Consider the following 13,029-nt stretch of genomic DNA (forward strand, 5'->3'; position numbering starts at 1 on the left):
GAAGTCTTAGAGCTATACAACTGACCAGACTTCTCTGGCAATGGGGCAAATCATAAGGGGCAAGTCAAATTTCTATCATTTCCTTTTTAACCGTCTCTCTATCATGAAAAACTGCATTGGTTGATTTTCAGATAAAAGAGGAAATAACATGTATTAAAGAAACATTTGGCAGAGTTTACATTTATACTTCATGATAATCTATTGATACTATACTTTGTCAGATCACATTAATATAAATTTGAACTGAACTTGACAAATTCTGTCAAGATGGAAAAGCATCTGAATTATATGCATCTGCCAGGAAGAAAAAAATGCAAAAATTGAAATACGTTTCAAAATAAACATATCAGATAGCATATACTTTTTATTTTATAGCCATAGGCTCTGACACCTAACCTTCCTTTGGAAAAATATACACAAATTGTATCAAGATATTTGTTTCCTCTTGTAGCTGAGAGTTATTTAAACATGTCATTTTTTTTAGTGTCCAGATGGATTTTTTAAGGCAATTTTTTCTTTCAGAATATAGAGGACTTAGCTACCTACAAAGTAATTTTTGTGATATGTTAAATCCATGACCCAAACTTTAGGTTCTTGGTATAGATGTACTTTCTTTATTAATAAAAATGCAACAATATGTATATATTACTGAATAACTGTACTCGGAATAACAATGATTTCATAAAGATATACTAAATTTAATAACTATTGCTTCCATGGTAAATGATACCAAAGAATAACATTTCTCTGTTTAAACATTTGCTGAATGCAATGTTTATGTATTATTTTTTTCTCCTTTGACAAATGTGGAAGTTTATTCCAATTTCCATACAAATACACTAGTAGGTTTAAGGAAATGTCATTACAAGACTATTTACTTAATTTCTTTGCCTCCCCCCAAAAAATGAAAGAAAGAAGGAAAAGAAAAGTACTTAGAGTCTATAAATATGTTTTAAAGTGATGTGCTATGTTATGATAATATGCACATTCAGTATATTATATATTAAGATCAGAGGTTTTCTCAACCATTTGCTTATTCAATAGACCTCGCTCAGAAGATAATCTGTGAGTGGTCAGTCCCATTTAGTACATCAGTACCATCAGTTTACAAGTAAAAATACACTCACACATGTATAATAACGCTTCCCTTAAGCAAATTGGGAAGTCAACCAAAATACTGAAGGGAAAAAGATGACATAAAATTGCCATGTCCCACAAATGGATTTTGAAGTGAATATATTCTCTGTATCCCTCTAAACACTTTTCCGAGAGAGTGGAGCTTTCTTTGGCAACAATGTTTTATAAAGAATAGTCCTTTTAAAACATTCCATTTTAGGTGACACACTGTTAGGGATTAAACAGATTTCTACTCTTTTTCAGAATAATCTTATTTGCTCATTTGGAAAACAATTTGTGAAAGAATTATTCATTGTTCCTATGCATACATTTTAAAAATAATTCAGCACACATGACCAAATTATTTTCAAAGTATATACAGAAAGAGAAGAATACTAAACTTTCCCCTGCCTACATGTGAGAGCTTGTCAGCATTCAACTCCAAGGCCTTTAATCCCAGGCTTTAAATAATTCAGATAACAGTTGATTACTCCATTGCAAGAAGCGTTGAGCTCTGCAAAATCTGAGTAACACAATATTTTATACATTAAAAAGCCAATCTCAAATAGTAGGCATCTAAGTAAAACACTTTCTGAGACCAAACCATGCAACCCAGTTTTTGCATTTACTGCATCAACTCTGGTAAATACCACTGTAGTTTACTACAGAGTAATTCTGCATTCTTGCTTTCATTACCAAGCCATCTAGTTGAACAGCTTAATTTGCTGAAGTCACAATCTCCTATCCATACATTTTTTGGGTTTAAAGATATCTTTGAAATATAAGTGAGATGGTTAGTTATGTTACACAGAAATCCAAAAGTGCCCACAAACGAAATTTTAAACTTAAAAGAATACTGCTTTGACACTTACTTCTATTTCTTTAGGAAAATAATTGTGTTATGTTTTTTGACAACCAAGATTCAATATCTGCTGCCTCTGTTCACTTGTACACATCAGCCATTACAAAAGAGCTTTGCTCACTTGGCTAAATTACAACCTGAGTAATGTAAAACAGGCAGAAGCACCAAGAAATATTGGCTTCCGACCCCAAATCAAAAGGCGACAAAATTTTGCCATCAAAAATGTCTAGCTGAGCTCCAAATGGATTAAATTCATCCATAAAGCTGATGATGTATGTAGCACTTCACTTTGATATATATGAGGGTCCATATATGTCTGAACATGTGTTCATAATTATCATGGAACCAGACAAATGAAAGAAATACAATTAGGTTACAAACATCAAATAAGCCCTGTAAAAATTATCAAAGTTGAGAAAAGAACCCACTGATTTTCCTGGTCTGGAACATTTTGAATCATTTCCTTCTCTAAAACTACTCATCACATGCTTTCCCTTAAATCCTTGCCTAGCACAGGAATCATCAGTTTCTCTTCATTCTACCAAGCAAGTTCAGCCTTTTCATACATCCGGACTGAAACATCCTGAAGTAGAAAATCTACAGACTGCATTCAGTACCACCCCAAAGTACCACATTTGACTACTGCTCATACCATTTGGAAACCAGTCCTCACATGACTACTGGCCTGACACCTCATCCATCAGCGGGTGCCCAGAACAGACCTGGACAGTCTCTTCCTTTGCGCCGTCTCCAGAGTGGAGGCCCAGCTGGGAAACAGGCTTCTCTTCCAATAGCAATTAGATCTTTAAGATCAGGCCTTAGCAATCTGACCTAAAGCCATCTTTCCTCGCAACAAAGTCTCCAAGCATCTTCAGAGGAAAAAGACGGGCAGGAAGGCAAATGAGAAGAAATCCAGGTCTCTGTGGCCTGATTAGAAACTTTGTTGTGTCAAATAAACTTTGGCCACTGGCGGAAAGTACCCTATGGTGGCTCTGGCTTTAGAAAGATCTGTCCGGGACTTCTCAATCTTCTATCACCCCCCTCTCTCCCTCTCGCTCTGTCTCCCCTCTTCTCTTGTTTCAAAAGGGGCCTCTGGTCAGCGCTGATTAATAAGTGTTTTTTGTTGTGAAGTGTTGAATAATAGAGGATGGCCGGTGACCCAGTAAAGACTAAACCTTGCTCTGGTTTATTGTGGCAAGCTGAGAAAGGGGCTTTCGGCCCGGGACCCCAAGCACTGACCCGCACACATCCCGCCGATCGCCTATTCAGCCCCACAGCCCCACAGTCGCCCGGGCTCCCATTGTCTGCCAGGCAACAATGGAGATTTCGCAGGGAAAGTAAAGCTCCTTTCAGCTCCCTCTCTGATGTTTTGCATTTGGGGGAAACACCGACCTCCACTTTTTTCCCTGACATCTTTCCCTATGGCAGTTAGAGCCGTGGATTTTCGGGGAAAACTTGTGTGAGTTTGGTGCTTGTTCGCCTAACACCAATGTCAGGGAAGGCGAGCCGGGTGGAAAAGAGGAGAGCCCCGGAGATTCTTTTTTTTTTTTTTTTTTTAAATGCATTTAGATGATGGAAGCCGCCTCTAGGGAGACATGCAAACGGGGGGAGGGGAGCAGAAAACGGGAAGAAAATGATTCCTCGCCAGGGTAGCCCGGGCGGCGGGGGCTTCGGGGCGGAGAGGCGGGCGCTCGGGCGGGCGGCCGAGAGTGGCGGGTCCGGCTCGGCGCCCGCGAGCCCAGCGCGCCGTCGCGGCTCCTTCCTCGCTCTCCACGCGCCCAGCTCTGCTCCCGAGCGCGAGGCTGCCCCGAGGCCCCGGCGACCCTGCCCCGGGCGCGCTCCGGGACCCGCGAGGCCGGGCGGGGGCGCGGCAGGACAGGGGGTGGGCCGGGGCCCCGCAGGCCTGGGCCGCGTCTCAGTCTCCGAGAGGCTTCGTCTGCTCGGCTTTCCCGCCCCCGGCCCGGGGCTGCCCTCCTAGGTTTTCCGTAGGCCCCGGGGAGGCGGCTGCTCCCTCTGGGCCGGGCGCGCGCGGCCAGGCCAGGTCTCGAGATGACTCGCCGAGCCTGCTCCGGTCGCGGTCCCTCTCGCCGCCTCGCCCTGGCGGCCTTCCATCCCGGGATCGGCCGCCCCCTGAAGACACCAAGGGTCTCGGCTTGCCCCGATGACTCGCTAACCGCCCGACGCGTGCGAGCGAGTGTCGGGAGTCCGCGGGGCGGCCCAGAAAGGCCGGACAAGGGTGGGGAGCTGGCGGCTCCCCGTGGCCTGAGGAGTGGAAAGTCCGCTGGGGGTTCCCGCGGCCCAGGGGGAAGCGGAGGGCGCAGGGCTCGCCGGCCCCGAGCCTCAGGCTGGGAGGGGGCGCCGTGCAGTACTGCGCTAGGCCGCCCTCCCGGGACCCGCTGGGTCCACGCCCTCGCGGCCGCCTGGGATATGCCGCGCCCGGGTTCCGCGTCCCCGCACGTCCCGCCGCGCGCCTCCACCTTCCCCCGGCGCGCGCCTGTGCGCGGGGCAGAATGAGGGTTAGGGGCCGCGCAGGCCTGGTGGGCGGCAGGAGCTTCGCACTGCGCCTGCCCGCTGGGACGCGGCCCATCGCCCCACGCTCCCCGACCGCTCCTTGACAGCTCCGGGAGCCCAAAGAGGAAGAGGAGCAGGAGGAAGGGCACCAAGAGGAGGTGGAGGCGGCGGGCGGCGAACTAAGGGCAGCCAAGGGGGGAGGAGGGCTCATTGTCCGGTCCCCCCAGTCCAATTGATATGCTAATCCCTTTTCTGATGCCATAACAAAGAACACCTTTGCACTTTTAAAAGACTTTTTGTGCCCTGGCTACAGAAGTTTATTATCCACTAATTAGCAACAACTTCTGGCAATGAGTTGGGTTACATTTTCATAAGCTCCAAGCCCGGGCGACGAGATGCGCAGGCCAGGAGGAGGTTCGCGCGCCTGGCAAACCCGAAGGGGGGAAAAAAAACCGGGGCTGGAAAAAAGTGGCCCGCTCAGATTCCTGGGGCCAAGGGCGGGAGACCGGGGATCGGAAGCTCTATGCTCCGAAGGGACTGAAATGTGCCCAGAGAAAGGGACTGAGGCCCCGGCTGTTAGGTAACCTTATTTGATCCGACACAGTGGCCCGCGTCCGGAGAGCTGCGCGGAGGTGGAGGCTTGAGCTGCTTTGCAGGTGTCCTGGCCGAGCCATCTGTTTGAGGTGGAGGGCTGCAAGGCCAGGGCGAATGTTGTAGCATTCGCCTCTGATCTCTTTAGCTTTTCTTCGCAGCCTCCACTTAGCATAAGCCGCGGGCGAGGGAGCGGCCCATAAGTCGGAAACGCACCCGTAGCCCGGGTTTCTTCCTAAGGCCTGCCCACCGAAAAGGCTGAAATTCCAGGACCCAGAAAGATGAGGCGAAGTTGGCACCGGTAGTGCCGGGGAAGGGGTGGGGGTGGGGGACTTGCTGGATTAGGGGCCCACTGAGGTCGTCTGAAATGGGCGCCCCCCAGAGCAGACCCTTCGGGCTAACCAGTGGACACAGCCGCACCTTCCCTGGGGCCGGATGCTGTGCGCACCGCGTGACCCTGCCTCCCTCCGGCTTTGGCAAGATGCTGCCGATCTTTAACAGTCCCACATCCCAGGTCAATAAACTGGAAACGGATAGAATGAGTATCATCCGGCGAAAGATAAAGGGCAGGGGGATGAAGCACATTCCTTCTAGAGTCTCCGAAGAGAACGCCGTTTCTCTAGCCGCTAGTAAAACACTCGGTACAGTGAGGCCTTGGGTCTGGGCTCAGCCGCAGAGATGTTCTATGTTAGATAATTTGAGCCCCCGAACCCAGCATTGTTTGAGTGTATGTATGTATGTATATATATATACACACACATACATCCTATTTTCTAAAAATCTTTCATTTTTGGTTTTCACCTTTTTTTTTTTTTTTTTGCAAGAGAGCCCGTTGGGGGTATCGCTGAATTTTTCAAGCAGATGTAAGCTGGGTGCTGGCGGGCTGTGCCTCCTCCTGCTTAGGGCTAAGCAGAGGCAGGCTTGATAAATGTTCAAGGTGAAACATGGCCTTCCTCAAAACCCCACGGTGATGTAGGGTACAAGGCGAATATGCAAAAGCGGGAGGTGGCGCGTTACATGGTTTCATTCCTTTTCGATGGAACGGCGTACGGTTTACCAGCAGCCCTAACCCCTCTGGTATCCGAGCGCACTGTTTCTGAACAGGAGCTGTTAGAACCAGAAAGTGGGGGGTGGAGGGGTTGGGGGGGGGGGGCGACGACTTCAGGGAATACTGCAGGAGAAAATGCAGACGATCACCAAGATATTAGTGATGTTGGATCTCATGGTCTCCCAGACAGGAATCTCAGGAGCAAGAAAATATTCCCAAGTGTCTCGTCGGCAGTGGCCGTGGGTGGGGTGAGGAGGAGATGGGTGGTGAGTGCGGGGGAAGAGAGAGGAGGTGTGTCTCAGTTGTCACCCTCGGCCCCCTCCAGTGAGGGAGAACAATGGCGGGGCCTGGGGTTTTCCCTGAAAGAGAAACTGCAGGAAGGCAGAGTTGCTCTTTGTGCCTTAACCCTTCCGAGGAAGGGGGAGCCATATACCGGACCCCCCGCCCCGACCATTGGGCGGTGTCCGCGAGATCTAGACCCCTTCGAGACTCTGAGAGCTTTAAATAAAAGAGAGAGAAAGATAGAGAAAAGAAAGGCGCCGGCCTTGTCGCCTGGTAGTAAGGCCCACTCAGCCTCCGGAAGAAACCCGAGCAAAACCGAGAGACCCTCAGAATTCGCCAGGCGAGGGTGGGGGGGGCGGGGAGGGTGAAAACCTCACACTCCCGCCTGGTGTGTCAGCCTCTTCACCAACTCCCCCCTCCGCCGCCCCTGCGCAACTCCCACCCCCACCCCATCCCAACGTCTGATCACGGTTGATTCTGCTTACGTGGTGTATTTCAGATTTAGGATGTATTTATTTATTTATTTAATCCTTCAGATCTTCCCACACCACAAAAAGATTTCATTCTTTCCAAGGCAAAGGGTTGATTTAAAAAAAAAAAAACTCTCCATTTTAAATCAATGGGGGAAATCAGATGGCTGTGACCTTGACGTGTGAAATGGGGGAGGGGCGGGTAGATTTGGGGGCCCAAATCCTTGGCCTCTCCTTTTCTGGGGCGTCCTAGGCCTTTTCGAAGGACACCCACAAGAAGGGGGGTCTATTTTCAAAGGTTACCATTAACAGTTCATTCGCTCAAAGTTGGGAACTTGGTATTTTCATATTACGTGAAATACATGATTTAATTATACTCCAAAAACAAATTAAGGACAGGCCTTCTACACAAATTGGAGGCAGCTAAATGCTCTTTTGTGCCTGCAGCCCTCGGGTTGTTAAAGAGGCTGCTGATGCATGAGAAGTGAGTGAGTGATTTAACTCATTGGGATGCAGGAAGCGACCTGCCCTCTTTTGAAAAAAAGAGAGAGAGGGAGAGAGAGAGAGAGAGAGACTGAGACTTCGAGCTGGAGAAGAGAGAGGGAGGGGAGAGGAGGGAAAGAAGGGGAGAGAGAGAGGAAAACGCAGAGGGAGGGAGGCAGGGAGACCAAACCCCCGCTTTACTGCGTTGAAAGCTTCTGAATTTCAAGCAGAAAGTAGAAGGAGCCCCACACGGCTCTGAGCGTCTTTCCTTGGGCTGCGTGTGCAGAGCGTAGACAATGAAAACCTCCATCCCCCTCCCCCAGCCCCGCTAGCCTACAAGATTTTTGTTTTCGTTCCTTCTCAACGGTGGAAGATGTGCAAAATCAAACATAGAGAGATGTGTTTATATTTTGAAAACAAACCAACCGAACGGGCTGAGACGCGGATTACCCAAACGCGCGAGGGCCGTAAGTAAGATCTTTTTTTTTTTTTTTTTCCCCTGGGTGAGCCGGACTCTGCGTCGCGGCGGAGTTGGGGGTGTTCGCTTTGTGAGTCGGGGTCACGGGTTTGCGTTCGGGTAGTTTTATTTCCCAGGGCTTTCCTCGAAGCTTGCACTTCCCGCACGTGAGCGGGAGCAGCAGCCGTTTCGCCCGCGGTGGGCGTGCGGAGCAGGGCACTTGGCTGGCTTGGATGCGGCGGGCGGGGGCGGCGGGGGGCGCCCAGGCGAGGAGTTCCCGCGTTGCGAGCATCCTTCGAGAGCCTCGCGCCGGGCTCTGGGCTGCAAGGTTGGTTCCCGGCAGTGGATGGAAATCAGGTCACCGAGGTCCCTAAGCTCCCGGACTCCCAGACGTGCCCAGGGGACGGGATGGAATTGGAGGAGAGATCGGGGGAGGAGGAGAGAGAAGGGAGCACCCCCATCCCCCACCACCCCCCCAGGCCTAGGATGGAGGACCGTGGAGGGCCATGGCCGCTGGCCGGGGCCCTCGGTTTACGAGACTTGGTCTTGGCCGGGGTTAGCTGGCTAGAGAGCATCGCGCCTTCCTAGATAGAAGCTAGGAAGCTTCCTAGTTAGCTGGCTAGCGAGCGTCGCGCCTTCTTCTGCACCTCAAAGAGAAGATCTGGTGACAGGGACTGAGCGAGGGTGGCAGAGTGTGTCTCAGAGCGCCCAGGCGGGAGAATCTGTGGTTCTAAGGGAGGTGTGTGTGTGTGTGTGTGTGTGTTTTTTCCCCTCTTGGAAATGCGCAAGAATTCCGCGGGCTCACGCTTTCTTTGTGCTCCAGGCAGCGCCAAGCGCTTTGTGCTTCACAAGGAGAAAATGGCGAGTCCTATTGTGTTTAGGCCATTTTCTTCCGGTACAAGGATTTTCCCAAGTTCTAAAGACTTCTTTGGAAAGTAGCCTTCTCTTGCCCTGAAAAGTGTGAATCGCTGTAGTTCGGCCCGGTGGCCTGGGGTGGGTACCGACCTCAAATGAGGCAAGAGCCTGTTTTCTTACCGTTGGAATACTTTGTATCAAAACAAAAAAATATGACCAGTTTGTGCAGGTCGATCCCCTTCAAAGACTCGCAGCGGCTCTCAGAGATTCAGAAAATAAGCGTCTGTTTATGTGTTTATCTATATATATCATACTTCTCCTGATAATCTGAAGGGAAAGATAAAGGACAAAAGACAATTAGGTGTGTGGAAGATGGAGGGAAGTTTTTTTCTTTATTCTTTCACCCCTCAAGGAAACCCCAGGAGAGGTTAAACGTTAGTCTGCCAGGTCAATCTTTTGTTTTTTAAACTGAAGGTGAAACGTTGTTTTGGACTGAAGGAAGCAGCCTTAACCTCTAGAGGATATGCCTTCTTTGCTTCACAAGAAAAAAAAAATTACAGGGTTAAAGAAGGGATTTAGCTTAATACTCTTAGTGCTTGTGTATGTGCGTATGTGTGTGATTATATCTATCTATACAGAGAATTGAGAAGGTTGCTGTTTGGCCTTTTTTCTTTATCATTTTTGTGAAGATTTCTGCATTTGTTAAGCCATATGTAAAAGTGGACAAGGATTCCTCTACAAGAATGCCTTACATTTCTGAAAGCAAAAAACAAATGAACAATGAAAAACTGCAAATTGGAAAATACTACTTCCTACTGACTACAATTCTTTGGAGCCCTAAACGTGGTGGTGATTTTTATCAGCTCAAAAGTAATGTAATACAAACTTCTCCCATCTGCTTCTTGTACTCTAAATTGGGTGGCAAATATATAGAAATGAAAACAACTGGAATAGAAAAGAGGACTTAAACCCTACAGACGTTCCCCTTAAAACATTATCTTAAAATGTTAAGGCATCAAATTGGTGCCTAGGCATCCTGATATCCATTTTTCAAAAGGTACCCCTACCACCTCCCTTCATGTGGATCAAGACCATGGACAGCGAACTAATATGAAATCACTGAGCAAAAAAGCAGCTCTTGTAAAATTTTGTAGGAGCAGAATGGAAGCTTACATTCAAAACATGTCAGGAGACAAAAACAATCTTTAGATTTTTATAAGGAATTAGACTCCTTTACATTGTGGCATTTCAAACATTCTACTACGTTCAAAGAAACAATGACTTATATACCCTACTCGAGTAGTATATGTTATTAATCTAACTAAGAGGAGGTCCGCCCTTTGTTACTGATAAATAACAAGTTTAAATCCATCCTTTTAAGGTGTGAGCTGTTTCTTATAAGGCCTTCAAGCAGAGTGAGGACAGAGAAATTTTACTGTTTTAGCCTGGCATTAACTGAATGACACTGGAGCAAATTAAATTGATTTTTATCAGTGACTGAATTTCTAAATGCATAGAATTGGAAAAATTAAATGCCACTTTGATAGACAGGAATAATATGAATAGAGATATAACCCAGCTACTCCTTCTACTCATGTTTAGGCAGTGTAATATATAACCAGCAATGCAGTGTTGTCAGCAAACATTTTTTTCTAAGTAAATCACAGATTTTTTTCATATATACACATTTGATTTAGGGCACAGGGTTAGTTCAGTGCAGCTCTGGGTTGGAGATCAATTTATGCTGTTTCCTACATTGTATGAATTGCCTTTATTCCTTTCCAGAATTGAACTTCATTTAAAGCCATTTCATTTGTGGATTACATAACACGTTCAAAACTGCTCATTTAAATTTCCAATTTTGTGTATCTTTTGGTTTATTTCATAACCTGACTTCAGTGTGACTTGTAGAGGCCTGGGAAATAATATAAAGCAAAGGTAATACTCAGGTGTAAAGAAAAGAAAATAGTTTATATTTAAATTTTAAAATGACATCAAGTTAAAGAGAGTTTAGGGTTTCTAAATTAATTATTTGATCTTTACTCATTGAATTTGACTGTAGAATGAAATTGCAGTTACTTGAATGTATAGAATCTTACAATTAGGTGCTAGATATGTTTTGGACACACACACACTTTTTTTTTTTTTCTTTTTTTTACAATGTCTTCAAAGTACTTGCAAAGAAAATGGAGTGATCAGGACCATGGTGAGGTCCCCTTGGCACACCCAGTGCTGGCCCTGGATTCTGCTTGGGATGCGGAGGTCAGTTGGGAGAGGGGTCATTGTTTAGAAAGGCACATTAGTCCGAAATGGCATCAGTGATGAGATTAAACATAAACCTAAATCTTGGCCTGGGTAAAGGATGGCAGTGGGGCAAGAGGAGATGCAGACAACCTTGGTTCTGCTGCCTGCGCACATAACTAAGAAGCCACCCCGAAGTCCTCCGCTCTTCTGGAGCCTGGACTCTGTCTGGGCCTAAGGTGCTTATTTTGCTGTTTCTTGGTCGTCTGTGTGTGGGGATAAAAGTCCAAGAGCTTAGATTTGGGGATTCAGACAAGAGGTCCTGAAGCTGTGGTGGGCTCTCGTCTCCATTTTAAGGAGAGGCAGCCCGGAATGGTGACTTGGACTTGGCTTATACGAGCCGGAGCATGGACGGCAGGGCTGTGAGAAGAGATCTGGAGAGACTAGGGGCACAACTTCGTGGGGGGTGGGGGTGGCCCCCTGTGTTGGTGCCAGTGGGGTGTAAGGCAAGGGCAGGGTACTCGCCCTTCGCTGTACCAGGCGCAGCTCTTTGGGAGCTGAGCGCCTTCTGCGGCTCTTTGGTTTCAAGGACACAGCGAGCTGCTCAGGACTTTGGGAGCCAACATCTGTCTGACTGGTGACGTCAGCAACCCGTGTAATCCTCTTCTGCTGAAGGCAGATGCCTTATTTGTTTGGCTGGAGCGAGCCATTAATCCCTAATTCTGGATCAGCAAGCGAGGGGGAAAGACTGGACCGTTCCGATCCACCCCCTCCCCACCCCCACCTCCCACCCTAAAGCACCTTATACCACCGAAGCCTCTCAGCCTCCTCTTTCCTCCGAGAACGCGCTGAGCAGCAATCGAAAACGCTGTGGTCCTCTGCAGGTTTGAGCTGGGCTAGCAGGTCTTTCTCCTTCGGATTTCCAGGGCTCTGTGTTATCTGTGATGCTTTCTCTCATCGATCTTTTCGATTTTCTTGCTGGGACTCGCCGATCTTGCAGTTTGTAGGGTACCAAGCCAAGAAGGGGTGGGGATTGGAGAGTGCGGATCCAGAGTTCGGTGTAAAGGATGGGGTGAAGAGGGGGAAAAGGGGGTACACCATGCGGGGACGGCTAGACTGCACCGGAGGACCCTCTGCGGACGCGTTCTGAAGGTTCCGGCACCCGAAACCCCTTCTCTGGCCGCGAAGATGCCGCAGGGTCCGGCCCCCACCTCGCGGCTTCCGCAGCGGGAGCAGCGCGCTCCGCCACCGCGCCGCCCCCCAGGCTGCGCGCCCAGCTGAAGCCTGGGGACAGCCTGGGGACGGAGATTGAGGCCCGCCGGCTGAGGTGCCGTCCTCCCGTCACCTATCTCCCTCGCCTGCTCCCTCCCGCCTCTTGTCCCTTCTCCCCCCGCCCAGGTTCCCCCTCCTCCCTCCCGCCTCCCTCTCTTAATGATGCGCTGTGATTCTGTTTTTCAGGGGCGCGCTCTGGGGTCTCCGCACTAGACCGGCTCCCGGCGGTCTCCGCAGCCACAGCCGGGCTCTACGCCGCCCCTGGTGCCGCGGGGGCCGAGAGTCCTCCCTTCCTCGGACACCGGAGCTGGAGTGGGCCTTTCCCTCCTGCGGACCGCGCCGTAGGGGACGCCGAGAAATGAGCCGCTGCGCCCGCCGCCTCCGGCCCGCTGTGCTGACGGCTCCGCCCGTAGAGGTCAACTCCCCTCACCCCTTTCTCTGTCCTGCTCGCCCTCCCTCGGCCCGGCTCCGGCTCCGCCAGCCTCTGGACTGTGGCCGCAGTCTGAGGATTGCGCATCCGCTGCGCTGAGCTACTCCGAACCGTATCCCTCAGGCGGGCCCAGACCCGAGGTCCGCGCTCCCGGGCGGTGGGAAAGCCTTAGCAAGCAGCCTTTTCTCTGCAGCAAAGCTGTAGCTGGACCAGATGGGCCGCCCAGCTCTCTCGGGACTAGGCAGGTGCGGTTGAGTTAATTTTTCCGCATTACAAAGAAAGATGACCCAGCCCGCCCCTGGACTCTGATCTCCCCCAAACCTCCCCAGCGAAACTGCGGTCGCGTTTTCAGAGGACACAGAGACTAGGCGTATCTGCGTGTTTATCTTCCCTACACATACGTATGATGGT

At 49.4% G+C, this 13,029-nt stretch overlaps 1 protein-coding gene across 1 annotated transcript; it reads right to left on the reverse strand.

Moving 5' to 3' along the window:
* Nucleotides 1–3,543: 3,543 nt before the first annotated feature.
* On the reverse strand, nt 3,544–5,209 carry LOC113903999 (translation initiation factor IF-2-like). The gene is made up of 3 exons (XM_027560647.1): nt 5,075–5,209; nt 4,854–4,913; nt 3,544–4,668 (listed from the first exon to the last, which is right to left on the reverse strand). Exons 1-3 carry the CDS (start codon nt 5,207–5,209, stop codon nt 3,544–3,546), a joined length of 1,320 nt encoding a protein of 439 aa, XP_027416448.1.
* Nucleotides 5,210–13,029: the final 7,820 nt, after the last annotated feature.

The sequence above is a fragment of the Bos indicus x Bos taurus genome, chromosome 14 (assembly GCF_003369695.1).
Source record: "Bos indicus x Bos taurus breed Angus x Brahman F1 hybrid chromosome 14, Bos_hybrid_MaternalHap_v2.0, whole genome shotgun sequence".
NCBI classification, from domain to species: domain Eukaryota; kingdom Metazoa; phylum Chordata; class Mammalia; order Artiodactyla; family Bovidae; genus Bos; species Bos indicus x Bos taurus.

Excerpts from the sequence above, each read along its gene's own strand:
- LOC113903999 (XM_027560647.1), bottom strand. The coding sequence starts at position 5,209 with ATGCTACAACATTCGCCCTGGCCTTGCAGCCCTCCACCTCAAACAGAT. Across the intron at positions 4,914-5,074 it reads ACTGTGTCGGATCAAATAAG|GCGCGCGAACCTCCTCCTGG; the intron begins GTTACCTAACAG and ends CGGGTTTGCCAG. Across the intron at positions 4,669-4,853 it reads GGCTTGGAGCTTATGAAAAT|TTCGCCGCCCGCCGCCTCCA; the intron begins GTAACCCAACTC and ends GGCTGCCCTTAG.